This window comes from Nyctereutes procyonoides, unplaced genomic scaffold, assembly GCF_905146905.1.
Source record: "Nyctereutes procyonoides isolate TBG_1078 unplaced genomic scaffold, NYPRO_anot_genome, whole genome shotgun sequence".
Classification (NCBI taxonomy): domain Eukaryota; kingdom Metazoa; phylum Chordata; class Mammalia; order Carnivora; family Canidae; genus Nyctereutes; species Nyctereutes procyonoides.
This window is the reverse complement of record NW_026575133.1, coordinates 27,930,169-27,944,991: the sequence shown is the minus strand read 5'-3', so window position 1 is coordinate 27,944,991 and position 14,823 is coordinate 27,930,169. Positions and strand designations below refer to the sequence as shown.

Below are 14,823 nucleotides of genomic sequence, written 5' to 3'. Positions count from 1 at the left end.
GTCGAGGAAGAGCAACTTGCCCGCGATCACCCATATAAGGCCTGTGATGGGTGTGGGATGTGTCTTTTGACTCAGGACACTATGGCTACTTTTTTTTTTTTTTTTGGCTACTTTCTTTACACTGGGCTTCGTCTTGATAATTTAGCCCACCAGTGTGGACAAGTAAAATCTTGGGCTCCAAGAGAGTCTGGTTCTGTTTTGACATCCTTTTGTCAAAGTATTAATGTGACTGTCACTTGGTGCCACCTTCCTAAACCAACTTTTTCCTTCTGTACCCCCCCCCCCCCGGGGCCTTGTAGCCAGCCATCCAAACATTTTGAAGTTTTTACAGCAACTTGTCAATTCTGTGTTCTCTAGAGTATCTGGGGCATGTAGGGGGCCTTTCAGCTGCTTGAGGATCGACTAATTCCCCATACCTCTGCCTTTCCCCTGCTCTAGGAAAGCCTTATTTGATGCTTTTCGCTTGACTGCAGTTGCTGTGTCTTTCCTCCCACCTGAATAGAGAGCGATATGAGAACCGTAAAGGCAAGCACTCCAGTTTGCTGGTATTCAGAGCCTTCCGTGGTCACCAGCCATCTCAGAGCTTTTGACACTGTATTGCTCCAGAATGACATCATTTCTCCAAGATTCAGATTAGGTTTTAAAAGTGATTATTAATAGACTTTGTTTTAAAGGACCATTTTAGATTTATAGAAAAATCGAGAAGATCATATAGATCCATTTCCATATCCCCATGTCCACTTTCCCCTGTTATTAACATCTGACATTAATATTGTACTTTTATCATAGCGTAGGAACCAAAAATTAAGGTTAAAAAAGATGTTAACCAAAATTAACATCTTTTCAACTGAAGTTTGCACTTTATTCAGATTTCATTACTTTTTTTTATCTCCTGTCCTTTTTCTGTTTGGGCATCCCATCCAGCAGGTGACCACACATGATAGTTTTCTACCTCCTTGGGCTCCTCTTGGCACTGAGGGTTTTGTAGAGCACCCTTGTTTCTGATGACCTTGACCATTTCAAGGTGTGCCAGTCACGTATGTTCTAGGATGCACCTCTGTTGGTATTTGTCTCAGGTTAGACTGGGGTCATGGGTTTTGGGGAGTAAGGCTGCAGAGCTAGAGCATCATTTTTACCATATCCTATGAAAGTACATACCGACAACATGACGTTGCTGTTTATGTTGCCCTTGATCATCTGACTGAAGTAGTGTTTTTCAGGTTTTTCCATTCTGAAATCACTCTTTTCAGATTAACTTTTGCCCTGGTTCTTTTGAGCATCCCTGAGCTGTGTCATTTTAAAAATCACATTCCTAATTTTCACCCAGGGTGCCTGCAGATGAAATGAAAGTGATATTGTTATTTGGTTAAGATTGCAAATAGCAATCTGAACCAAGGAAATAGATTGTCCTTTATGGGAGCACTCCCACCATATTTCCCTGCAATAAGGAGGGGCTCAGTCAGTTCTATAAAATTTTCTTTAGCTTTAACATACTTGGGGCTAGGGAAAATGCTTTATGAGTTTCCAGAGCCTTGTCCCCAGATTGGTCTGCAGCTACCTCAATTTTTTCCCCCAGTTAGATTGTCAAAAGTATTATTTATCTTAATCCTACTTTGAGCAACTTGGATCGATTCTCCCCTTTTAGGTACACACAGGTGTTGATAATTGTTTCCCTTTAAAGGCAGAACTCCAGGTGTGATGTTGCAGTTTTATCTTGACTAGTAATCTCATCAGGGTTTGCTTCCCCAGTGGCCTAATGGGCAGCCTGACTGGATACCCATTGGTACCTAAGCCCGACATTTCCTATTGATCGACAGGCAGTGGTCATTTTCACACCACTAGTGTGATTTGGTCAGACAAACACTGTAGATTTGACAGATCGTGATCCCCAAGGCCTGGGATCGAGTCCCACATCAGGCTCCCTGCAGGGCTGCTTCCCCCTCTGCCTATGTCTCTGCCTCTTTCTGTGTCTCTCATGAATAAATAAATAAAATCTTAAAAAATAAAAGAACTCCACATCAGTCTTCACCTGTGTGTAACCAAAGCCCATCAGTGGGTGTCAGGTGGTGATCCTTAGTAAGGCAGGCAAAAGAGGGTTGGCTAAAGCAGGAATGAGGCAGGACTTCCACGGGCAGCCAGGCTCTGGGTGAGCCACATGGGGGGGATCCGAAGTCACTTTCAAGGAGGGTGTCTTCATTACTGGCTTTTCTAAGACCTTACAAGCCATTGCAGCAAAGAGTCTTTCTTGCTTGTGGAATTGGGTCTCCTACCTTCCCTGTTGGCTGGCCACAATCAAGTCTGGAGATGAAAAGCTCAGATGAGGACAAAAGCAAAATAGACATAGACACTTCCCTTGAAAGTAAAGCTAAATATTACAGAAGATAATTGTGTTAGAAACCAAATTATCCAATATGCTTTTTACCCCTCTATGATACTGAAGCAAACTGGTCATTTTATCAAAATGGCAAGCAGTGTATCTGGTTCCCCAACAGAAGAAAAAGCTGAAAGTTCCTCCCCAATATAAGCTATTCACGTTTTTTATTTAGGCAACCAAGTTTTGTTGATGCCCAAATATTTGGAAAAACAAAATGTATGCAAACTGTATATTTTTTAAAGTCATATTTTTTCCCTGGGCTTCTAGGCCTTGGATATACACGTCATTCAGGACCTGTTTTTATGGTTTGTCAACAATATCACTCCGTAAAATACATTCTGATATCTCACAGCTGTGTATAATTTATTCTGTCTATCCATGCAGCACAAATAAAATTTTTATTTGCATCATCTAAAAGAAATACCAGTGTACAAATACATAAGCAAAGCTCATAAGAAATGGTCTTCTGACTACAGATACTGCTGGGGGTGGGTATTGTGCAACCAATTAAAAAGCTGAGGGACGGCGTCATTATCCATGTACATAGATAATAAATACTGACTCAGCAAAGAGCACAGTTACTCAATTTCTTAAAAGGGTTGCACAACATTCTCCAAGTGCTGGCACAGTCTGCCTCTAAATTCTCCTTGGAATATTTAGAAATAAAGCCTTTTGGACAAAAAGAAGTCAGCCAAAAAAGGCTTCTTTTGGATTAAGATGATCGAATATGTAGGTAAAAAGAGAAGTGTTCAGTGCTTGGAACGTTTTGCCTTCAGGAGAGTAAATAACTCTCTGCTATTAAGAGTCTTGGAGGAAAAAGGTCCAGAGGACCAAGGGTGTTCCTTGTATTTGGTTTGTGAAGCTTCAGCCTGATTGTCATGTAGGAGGCCCCACAAAGGTTCCTCAGCTTCCCCCAAATCAAGGATTGTGGACTTGCAACACCCCCAGCTCCCCTGCTGGCAGAGTCATGCTAATGATTTACCCAGGAGACCTGGACCTGATGGTTCCATGTCCTTCCTTCTAAGATCTGACTTCTCAAGCTAGTTCTGTTGCAGGCAGAGACTGTTCTCCAAGTGTCCGGGCCGGGTCAAGATCTAGGTCTTTGAGCTGCGTGGCTGGAATACTCCTAGAAAGCATCCTGTCTTCCCCAATGGTGGCTGGGTGGTGGGTGATGCATAACTCCTGTTTTGGATTTAATAAGCCCTTGGACAACTGGATTTGTGACTACTCAAGTCAGCAATCCATTTGTGTTGGAAATGTAACTGCCAGAACTGCCAGGAATACTTATAATCAAATTGGTTTGTGTTTTGTAGAGAAAATTTTTAAATGCTTACAATCACTTTCTTAACGGTTTTACCCGACTTTTCAAAAGAATAAAATACTGGCCGCGGTGACTCTTGGCACGTGGCATGGTTTTCATTGGTTTAGGGGAAAGTTCAGATGGATCTCCAATTCTTATTCCGTAATTGCTGGTATTTCAGAGCCTTCTTAGAGTCCAATTCAAATAACACACCTGCTCTCTTTTAAGATATATTCAGCTAATTGCACTCTATAGTCTGGCTCGGCAGGAGCTATATAACTGGATCAGCATGAACTTTTGGTAAATCCCAGCGTGGGAATCCCACTGAGAGTCCTGAGCAAGAGACCTAGGTCTTGGCGAGGATGATGCCAGTGAAACAAGCGGACATTGTTTTCTATGCTTCTCACGTATTTTTTCCTGGCCTCCCCATGCTCTGGTTCATTTTATGGACAAGGAAAGTACTTGCTGTCCCTCTGCTGACTCATTCTCCCTGTGGCTCTGTGTGAGTCTGGAAGGTTCTCCTCTTCACGTCTGGGCTTACGTGCACCCCCATCCCAACAAGTAAAGGTCTTTCCTGGCCTATCCATCAAGGGCAGCCCTCCCTGGCACTCTACCATCACCTTATTTTTAAGGATATTAAATACCTTTAATTTGGAAACCATTGCACTTTTACAGAAGTGGTGCAAAGATAACACAGGGCCCCCCTGACTCTTCTCTGAAATGCTCTTGTTGCCCATCTTTCTTCCAATACAAGAACATAAGTCGCGAGGGGACCTATATCTGTGTGCCTCTCTTAGATGCCCCGGATGGAGACAACAGAGTCTTCTGGGGTTAAGCTGCATTTAAAAGATGAGGGTCCTGGCAGTGTGGGCAGAGGGGCTGTCTCCACCCAGGTGACATTAGTGCAAAGCAGAAACGATGGGCTTTTTTGAATGGAAGACATCAGAGTGTCTGCAGAAGGTAGACAGGGAATACATAGTTGTTGAATGAGTAAATGAATGAGTGAACAAACCAACAAGTGGTCAAACAACTGGACCAGAGACCCGCAGCTGATACGTGGAAGAGTTGGTGCTGGTGCCAGGGTAGGTCTTACCCCGAAGCCCCTACTTGTAGCGATGTCCCACTACCAGGGAGCACAATGAGGGGTATGAAATCAAGTCAGTAGACAAGGGGCATTTGTGCACGATCTCTGTGCTGCCAGTGGCTGCCCTCTCTGCAGCCAGGAGAAGGGCTTCTGGCATCTTCTATTTGGATAGAAATTTTGTCTATTTCCATCCAGCCCCCCACCAGTATCTACAGATGTCACCACTAGAACCGTCCCCTCTGGTGACAGGGCCAGAACCCTCATCCCTTGAATGCAGGTTCATCCTAAAAAAACTCAGCTCATCCCAGCCCTGAGCCCTGCACACTCTCCTCTCCTTGTTCACGTGGCTCATGGTCCTCTCTCCTCACATCCCCCTGACCCCTCAAGGCTAATGGGCCCACTCACCTCCTCTGCCACTGGCCAAATCCCTAACTCTCTGCTCATCCCTGTTCCCATAGTCCCTTAACAACTGGGAATTTTAAATGCTTTGTGACCAGCTTGAGAGTTTTCTGGAGTGTCTGTGTCAGACACTTAATACTCGAGTAGTAATCCTTTTGTAACCTGAATATAACTGCAGACTTCCACATCGAGAATGATAAAATGGTGTGGATTTAAAAGTATTTGGGGAACTGTAAAATGTCTAGGATTAAAATTTCAATACCATTTGTGCCCAATAAATGTGAACTCCTTAGTAACTTAAAACTGTGCTATTATGACTCAGGTCTGAAAATTATGAGTCCTGGTTGAAGAAATGGGAATAACATGTGAGGGAATCTGCTCCCATCCTTTACCTTGAGGGATATACTGTGGTCGCACCAAATAGCAGGAACGTGACCTCATAGGAGACCAAGCCCAGAGAAATTACCCGACTTGTTGAGAAAGTGATACACTCTCCAGAAGAGAAAAAATGTTAGACTTTCCATTAGGATTGTTTATGGAATTGGGGCTAAATTGAACCTGTGTCAGTGCATTAACTGGTTCGACAGGACCCCAAGAAACAAGATCATATAATAGTTTATTGAATGACTTAATTTTTTTTTTACATAAACCAGTCTAGCCAGTCTGAACTGGCAAATTAATTTTGTCTATAGAATCACTCACTGAAGCATATAAAATTAGCCTCCGTTAGTACAGAGAGGAGAATTGGCATTGTGTTGAGCTGATTCACTGGGACTTAAGTAAATGGATTTAGTCTTAATACAGCTAAAGCCTCGAGACGTTTAATAGGGAGCTGATCTTAAGCAAAGCATTAATTCATCATTTAAGAAGTCACCACTTGTGTGTTTTTGTTGCTCGGTGAAGGACGGAATTATATACTTTGACTTCGATCACCACCCAGCACATGCCACAGGACTTGAAGGGAAAAATAAGCTTTGACTTAAGTCACAAAACTGTTTGCTTAGATTGATAGAGAATTCATCACTTCTAACACTGACCATGACTCAGTAGATAACGCGGTTTCCCTGGCTTCCTTCCCCTTGCAAATATTTTCACTGAGTCATTTGTGTCCTAAGTTTCTGATGCCAGACTCTTCCTGACAAGAATGAAGAATGGGTCTGTTTTCTCTTTGACACAGGGGTGAACCTGGGAACCCAATTAGCACCTTCCATGCATGCGGCCGGAAGAGGGGGCCGGGAAGGAGCATATGAAGTAGTCCCCATCTCTCTCTTGAACGGAGACCTCTGGGACCCAACGGAGAGCATCCGCTCAAAGGTCAGTTGTGTTTTCTGTTATTTTCATGACCTTTCGATGGCTGAAGTTTAAAAACCACGTTAACTGCATTCATATTCTTCTGTTCAACTTTTGTCTTTATTTTAATGCTGACTTTATTCTTAGAAAGTGAAGTCTTGATTTTTTTTAATTATATTTTGAGATGAGTTTTTATTTTTATTTTTTTTATTTTTATTTATGATAGTCACAGAGAGAGAGAGAGAGAGAGAGAGGCAGAGACACAGGCAGAGGGAGAAGCAGGCTTCATGAACCGGGAGCCCGACGTGGGATTCGATCCCGGGTCCCCAGGATCGCGCCCTGGGCCAAAGGCAGGCGCTAAACCACTGCGCCACCCAGGGATCCCGAAATCTTGATTCTTAAGAGGAAATACAGACCAGTTTTGATGTGACAGTCCTGATAGGTGGCCCAGCGTTATTTACATCTGTCCAAAGTTATTTTTCAAGCGTACGCCAGGGCTCGCATTTCCAGATACACAATTTCTGTGTGTTGTACTCGACTGCTGGGTGTTTTTCTGTTCCATCAGCATTTTGGTTTTATTGATTGATTATTGGTAGAAACATGTTAATGTGACTTTTCAAAAGTTTTTAATGCGTTTTAATGCAGTTTCATGCTTTGTTTATTTTGGTACATATTTGATTTACGCCTCCTGTGATGTAAGAGAATTGAATGTAAAATAATGGAAATATTAGGGATTAAATTTAATATTTCAATGATTTTTAGCTGCCAAATCTACATGACTTTCTTAAATTTCAGAACTTGTTGGAACAGTTGGAAGGTGATAAAAATCTATAGTAATATGAGCTCTTCAGAGAGATCATACAGATGGCTTTGTCCTTGTGTTATGTGGAACTATTTTTAGATTATTTTTCATAATAGAAAACAGATTTTTTTTTTCCTGAAAGAGCAGTTGAGATTGTGAAAATCCTCTGTAGCTTTCTGGAAGGGCTACAGTGGGCCACCTTTCTTTGAGTAATGATAATATGATTTACATCATTATTTTCTAGGGAGGCTTTCCATTAAAAGTGAGCATTCAGAAAGGGTGGAGGTTTGGTTAAAGGATCCAAACGCCAGATCTGCACTTTTTGAATATTTCCGTTTCATGGAGACTATTGCAAATTTAATATACAGAGTCTAAGCCACTCATGGTGGTATGGCTGGTGTTTTCCAGAAGACTTAAGACGTTACAGAATAGTTCATTGTGCCATTAATCTGAAACATTAGAAAGGCTATGATAGATGCAGAAAAGAGAAGTATACTATTTCAGAAAATGTATCTTTAAAATATTTGTAGGTGCTAATTAATAATGCAACAATATGGAACGATCTGAAGTTTCTTGGGTGGTGGAAACCATTATGGGGGCTTTCCCTGATAGGAGGGTTGCCAAATTTAGCAAATAAAAGTATAGAATTCCCCTTTAAACTTGGACATCAGGGGATCCCTGAGTGGCTCAGAGGTTTAGTGCCTGCCTTCGGCCCAGGGCGTGATCCTGGAGTCCTGGAGTCGGGCTTCCGGCATGGAGCCTGCTTCTCCCTCTGCCTGTGTCTCTGCCTCTCTCTCTCTCTCTCTCTGTGTCTCTCATGAATAAATAAAATCTTTTAAAAAAATAAAAATAAACTTGGACTTCAGATAAACAGTGAATTTTTAAAATTAGTTTCAGAGGTAGAATTTAGTGATTCATCAGTTGCACATACCACCCAGTGGTATACCACCCACTCATTACATCAAGTGCTCTCCTTAATGCGCATCACACAATTACCCACCTCCCTCCACCTCTCCACCAACAACAGTGAATTTTTTTTTAAGTCTATCCCATGAAGTATTTGGAACATTATCGAAATCCACATTTAACTGGTGTCCTGTATTTTATCTGGCAACCCCACCTGGGGATTGTATCAGAGCAACAAACTGATGAGGGTTGTCAGCATGTCCCTGGAATGGACCAATTCAGGTGAGCTCTGGTTTGTGACCTCCAGCTTTATCCTTCCTGCCAGCCAGCCATCCTGTAGACATTACGGAGCACGCTGGCGCAGCTGCTTCTTGCCAAGCTTACAGCCTGATATTTATGGGCCGCCAGCACCATCTTTATAGAAAACTTAGAAAACCATTATTATTTGATGACTGTCTTAGCTCTTCTGCAATTCTGTCTCCCATTCCGAACCGTGCACGTAGTAGGCACACGCCTAGTACACCGACATAAGTCCAGGTTACTGAGATTGTTTAAGATTATTTATTATTTAAGAAAGTAGGGACTTAGGTGATTTGGAGAACAGCACTTTGTCACAATGCCACGCGGCTCATGGGATCAGCATTATGGCTCTGTAGTTATGATGTGTACACTTGTGTGGTGGTTAACCACTACGAGCCTACATGAGAAAGGGTACGTGTCAGTGGCTGTTGTCATGCTTGCACAAGTGTGCCACAATCCTCCACCAGGTAGATGTGTGTACCTGTTGTGAGAATAGGGATTCTGGCTAACAGTGTGCATGTGCGTGTCTTGTTATCAAATTGAACGGTCAACGTTTAATTTTTTTTAATTTTTTTTTCAACGTTTTAATTTTAACTCTATTAACAGAGTATATCCTCAAGTATGCAAAACATACATCAATGACTTTTATTTTTTACAACTATGCCTGCTATACCTTAGAATATAGTTTGAGATACACATTCTTGCTTTTCCGCTCTGCTATTTTATTATTTGCTCTCCTGGATCTTTCTATTTAACCAGTCTTTGAGAGTGTAATTTAGTACTGGAGATGGCACAGGCATCTTCCTTTTTTTTTTTTTTTTAATAAAGTGCTCTCAAGGGATTCTAATGAGCCCACGAGATTAGAACCACGGCTCTAGTGAAAGCAGCTGGAATGCTGGTCAACCTGACTGAGCTGATTTCGGCAAAAGTACTGTCACGTACTCTCTCTCTCATTCTCCCTCTCCCTGCCCTGTGATTAAAATATATCTGGATAGGATATTATTAGGCCCATTACAAATCAAGAATCAAGCCATGATTGCCACTGATAATTTACTTGAAAGAGCAGAGGATGGGAAAGAATGTGACTTTGCATACATTGGAGAGCTTCCGGTGTTTGCTTGCTGTCATTTTGGTCTAAAACGTGAGGATAAGCTTATCTGCTTCTTCTCCCCATTGGGGTCATGGTAAGAATGAGATGAAACAATAGCTATAAAAATACGTCAGGAACAAAACCCCACTATGCAAGTGTAAGGTGATATTGCAAGTTTAAAGTGTTTTAGGGACCCCTCTCCAATTTCACGTCTTGAAAAAAAATCAACCCTGGCCCCGGGGGAACACATGTCAGGATGTGGCTCCATCGGGAGATGATCTCCGTTGGGCCCAGCCTCTGAGTGCTCCAGGAAATTTCCAGCTTTCTCACATGAGAATGAATATATGGAAACAGTGTGCGAAATGGAAAATAAAAAGGCAGATGGATTAGAACGTGAAACCCAAGCTTCCCTTAGAATATCGTGGGTCTCAAATATCAAACATCAGATGGCAGCTAATTAACGTGGCACAAGTCGATGCTGCTGCACGCATCGAAAGGAGCCCTGCTTTCCCTTTGAATGACCGTCTGCTTTAGCCCTTCCAGGGAGACTTCTCGTGGGGGGTTCCACATCCGGTGCTCGCCTCCCCCTGCATTCCCACCCCCAGTAAGCCCTTCGTCAGAGCACCGGCTCTTGCCAGGGTCATAGGTAGCCTCCTAACTTCCAAAGCCAGCCCATGCCCTTCTCTCTTTATCTTACTTATCTTGACACTGATTCACTCTCCTTGGAAAGTCTCACTTGCTTGGGGCTCCCCAGACCCTGTTCTCTCTCGTTTCTCCTCACATGTTTTTAATTCTTGCTTTCTATTCCTCTCTGTGGCTTTGTCCCTTAACTGTCGGTTTCCGCTGGCTTTCTTCTGACTGAGGGCCCCCACCGGCCATGTCATTCCCTTCTATGGCCTCACCGTCCCCCAGAGCAGCAGGGGGTGGGGGCTGCCCACAGGAATGACAACGGCAGCACTGGCCACCACCCCTGGGGTCCGGCTGTGTGGGAACTACCCTGTCACGCACATTTTATGTGCGGGCCTCACCATGTGTCCTCTGACATATGTGGACTTAAAATCCACATCACTCACTTGGCCTTGAGTTCTGAGATTCGGTCCTGACTTCCAGTGGTTTCTTGGTGCCTCCATCTGAAAGTTCCCAATTATTGCAAATGTGTTGTGCCCCACGGTGGACATAGCTCCCTCTCCATCTTCTCTTCTATATTTAATAGCTCCCAGAAGATAAAAATCATCATCATCCCCCTTTTCCCCTCAGACCATGAGGTTGGAGACATCATCATGAGGTTGAGTCCACTGGCCCAGCACGTCTAACACATGGCCCTTCCCTGCCGTGTCGTGTTCGTCTTTCTCCGCGTCAGACATTGTACAAATGCAAGCAGGGCGATTTGTCTACCACACAGATCTAGCCTGTCGCTTTCTTTCTTCTTACCTATGATGTCTGGCTTCAAAGCCAGGTTCCTTGCATGATGCCCAAGACGCTTTATAGGCTGGGCTGTCTTGATGCTGAAGCCCCCACTCCTACTTCCCAGCCATCAAGCTCTTCCCAGGCAGCCTACTGCCTAAATACACCACGTTCTCTATTGCCATATGCTGTGTCCCTGGTACCTAAAGCCCCAGCTAAAATTGTCCTGTGTCACGTGAAGCTCATCTTGAGCTTCCCAGACCAACTAGTCTCACCTGCATCTCTGTCCTCACAGCCACACACATCTCTGTGATGTGCAGTCATGCCATGCACACACTTGACTCCCGCAGATAGAACCTGTGGACACGGCACAAACATGCTGCAGACACAAAGTCAGGTCAGTGCATATCCCCTGATCTGCCCACGGAGTGGGAGGGGTGGACATGAGGGGGCAGCTGCCTCTGCTGCTGCCTCGGGGCCTTCTGCCTCCTGCAGAGCAAGCTGCCTGCAGCCTGAGAGCAATGCCAGTTCTTTCAGCTGGATACCATTTTATACCAGGGCCCAAAGAAAACCAGCTCAACTATGCTCAACCCAAGAAACAACATTCTAGAGAGAAGAAAGGGCCAGGTTGAGCTTGCAAGGGCGCCTGGGTGGCTCGGCTGGTTAGGTATCTGACTCTTGGTTTCAGCTCAGGTCATGATCTCAGGGTCAGGAGATGGAACCCCGGGCTGGGCTCCAAACTTAGCGTGGGGTCTGCTGGCCCCCTGCTCTCCCCTCTGCCCCTCTTCCTGCTCTTGCACCCACATACTCTCTCAACCCCCCCCAAATATAAATAAATAAATATATATATATATTTATATCTGTCTATCTTTGAAAAGCATGAAAACCATAAGGCATTTTGAGGATCAGTTTAGACTCCACCTTAGGTATTGCCCCCTGGTGCGCTGGCTTTGTCCTTCCCTTCACATGATGTGGGGCTCAGCTCTTGGCCACAGACCATACTGTGCTCCCATTCCTTTTTTTTTTTTAATTTTTTTTATTTATTTATGATAGTCACAGAGAGAGAGAGAGAGAGAGAGGCAGAGACACAGGCAGAGGGAGAAGCAGGCTCCATGCATCGGGAGCCCGATGTGGGATTCGATCCCGGGTCGCCAGGATCGCGCCCTGGGCCAAAGGCAGGCACTAAACCACTGCGCCACCCAGGGATCCCCTGTGCTCCCATTCCTATTGTCTGCTTCTAGTCCTTCCACCAACCTGTGCCCCCACCCCGGGGGCAGTGGCCTTACGCCCTCCTCCTTTCATGTGGTGCTTGGCACCTAGTGGAACGAGGCCACCACCTTTGCTGACTGGCTCTGAGTTTTCCTCTGTGCCTGGAGCTCGGGTCCCTCACTGGTGTGAAGGTGGCCACTGCCGCCACAGAAGATAGAGCAAATGAAAGCCAACGTTTGCACCCTATTCAAATGCCAGAGGGTGCCTTGGGAGCCTCTTCATTTCTGCAGAGTTTGCAAACCATTCTCCAACTACCGTAACTTTTCAGATGTTGCTCACCTCCCTTTAGCAACTCTAGGGGCTTTTAAATCTCAGAGGTCTTTTACAGCTTGGTTGAATGCTACATTTTTCACTTTTGTGGTTACTAATGTCTTATCTGGAATGACTCCGCACATTGCCTCTCTGTTCTGGGACGGGTCCTGCGACTCTGTCTGGGTGGGTTTACATGGCCAGCCCTATACAGAATGACTCTCCCCTTCTCTAAGAGATGATTCTAGTCATAGGAGTTGCTGCAGGCCAGCTCGTTGCATCTGCTTCTGGGCTGAGTAAGCTCAACGGGCAGCCTTTCCCACTTAGGGAACATTGAGCTTACGTTAGCCTGCAAGCTGGCCAACAGTGCTTCCTCTTAAGAATGTAATTATTAAAGTATCCAAAGGGAAGCTTTTCCTAAGAAATGTATTGTTTCCAGACCGTGCAGTGTCCCTAGGATGGTCTGTACCTCCCACTCCCAGTCACTTAACTCCCATTGGGCCCCCCGGCCCCCCTGCCTTGCCTGACAGTCCCCATGAGACTATGTGGGCACACAGGAGGGTGCAATGGGCACGCAGGTGGCTCCTGTTTCGGCCTCACATAACCCGCCCAGCCAGGACCATGCCCACCCCTCTGGGAGAGAGGGATTAGACAGGGAAGAGCCGGCACCCCAGTATCTCTGGGAACTCAACCATTTCCAAGAATTGGTGCCATGTATAGCGGAAGGAGAAAGCTGTCAGAACATGCCAGAAGGGATTCAGACTCCTGCACAGCCTCTACCTTGCTGTGTAATGTTGGGCCAGTGACAGGCCTTGACTGAGCCTCTGTTTCCTCGTTGTAGAGGAGGTGTTAGCGGTCACCTTGCTGCCTGACACCACAGCCTCGGCTCATTCCATTAAGTGTCAGCCTCCTTCCTTTCTCGTGACTTACTCTGGGCTTTCTGGCAGGATCCTCAGCTTCGGCACCTTGCCAAGGAGGCCGGCTGGTTCCGTGCTGTGTGTGTACAGGAGGCTGGTCGGCATCCCTGGCCTCCACCCTCCCTCCAGACATGTCAACTCCTAACGTCCCTCTGGGCAGGGGGAGGTGTAAACTTGCCCTTGAGAGCCTGCACTGGGGGGAACCTGGGAGCACTGAGGACACGTACTCAGAACCTCCCTTCGCCTTCGGATGGAGCTAGAGCAAAGGCCAGTAAACCTTCTGCGAAGAGCCCGACAGGGACTCAGCTGTGGGTCCCAGGGCCTCTGGGCTGCACAGCTCTGCCCCTCGTGGCCTGAAGGCAGCCGGGGACACCCAAACAATCGGGCACAGCCGCATCCTAATAAAACTTCATACCTGCTGCATTCCAGGACGTCTCTATGAATTTAACATAGTTTTCACATGTCCTGAAATAGTCTCCTTTTTTTTTTTTAAATGTTTATTTATTTATTTATTTATTTTTTTTATAAATTAATTTTTATTGGTGTTCAATTTACCAACATACAGAATAACACCCAGTGCTCATCCCGTCAAGTGTCCCCCTCCGTGCCCGTCACCCATTCACCCCCACCCCCCGCCCTCCTCCCCTTCCACCACCCCTAGTTCATTTCCCAGAGTTAGAAGTCTTTATGTTCTGTGTCCCTTTCTGATATCTCCCACACATTTCTTCTCCCTTCCCTTATATTCCCCTTCACTATTATTCATATTCCCCAAATGAGTGGGAACATACACTGTTTGTCCTTCTCCGATTGACTTACTTCACTCAGCATAATACCCTCCAGTTCCATCCACGTTGAAGCAAATGGTGGGTATTTGTTGTTTCTAATGGCTGAGTAATATTCCATTGTATACATAAACCACATCTTCTTTATCCATTCATCTTTCGATGGGCACCGAGGCTCCTTCCACAGTTTGGCTATTGTGGACATGGCTGCTAGAAACATCGGGGTGCAGGTGCCCCGGCGTTTCATTGCATCTGAATCTTCGGGGTAAATCCCTAACAGTGCAATTGCTGGGTCGTAGGGCAGGTCTATTTTTAATTCTTTGAGGAACCTCCACACAGTTTTCCAGAGTGGCTGCACCAGTTCACATTCCCACCAACAGTGTAAGAGGGTTCCCTTTTCTCCGCATCCTCTCCAACATTTGTTGTTTCCTGCCTTGTTAATTTTCCCCATTCTCACTGGTGTGAGGTGGTATCTCATTGTGGTTTTGATTTGTATTTCCCTGATGGCAAGTGATGCAGAGCATTTTCTCATGTGCATGTTGGCCATGTCTATGGCTTCCTCTGTGAGATTTCTCTTCATGTCTTTTGCCCATTTCATGATTGGATTGTTTGTTTCTTTGGTGTTGAGTTTAATAAGTTCTTTATAGATTTTGGAAA

General features: G+C 45.1%; 1 protein-coding gene across 1 annotated transcript in view; it reads left to right on the top strand.

The window, feature by feature from the left end:
* ADAM12 (ADAM metallopeptidase domain 12) overlaps positions 1–14,823 on the top strand; it is a 340,119-nt gene that overhangs the window by 34,605 nt on the left and 290,691 nt on the right. Inside the window, exon 2 of the mRNA XM_055300220.1 lies at positions 6,335–6,471. Within this exon, the coding sequence (XP_055156195.1) occupies positions 6,335–6,471 (137 nt within the window). The remainder of the gene's footprint in view (positions 1–6,334; positions 6,472–14,823) is intronic.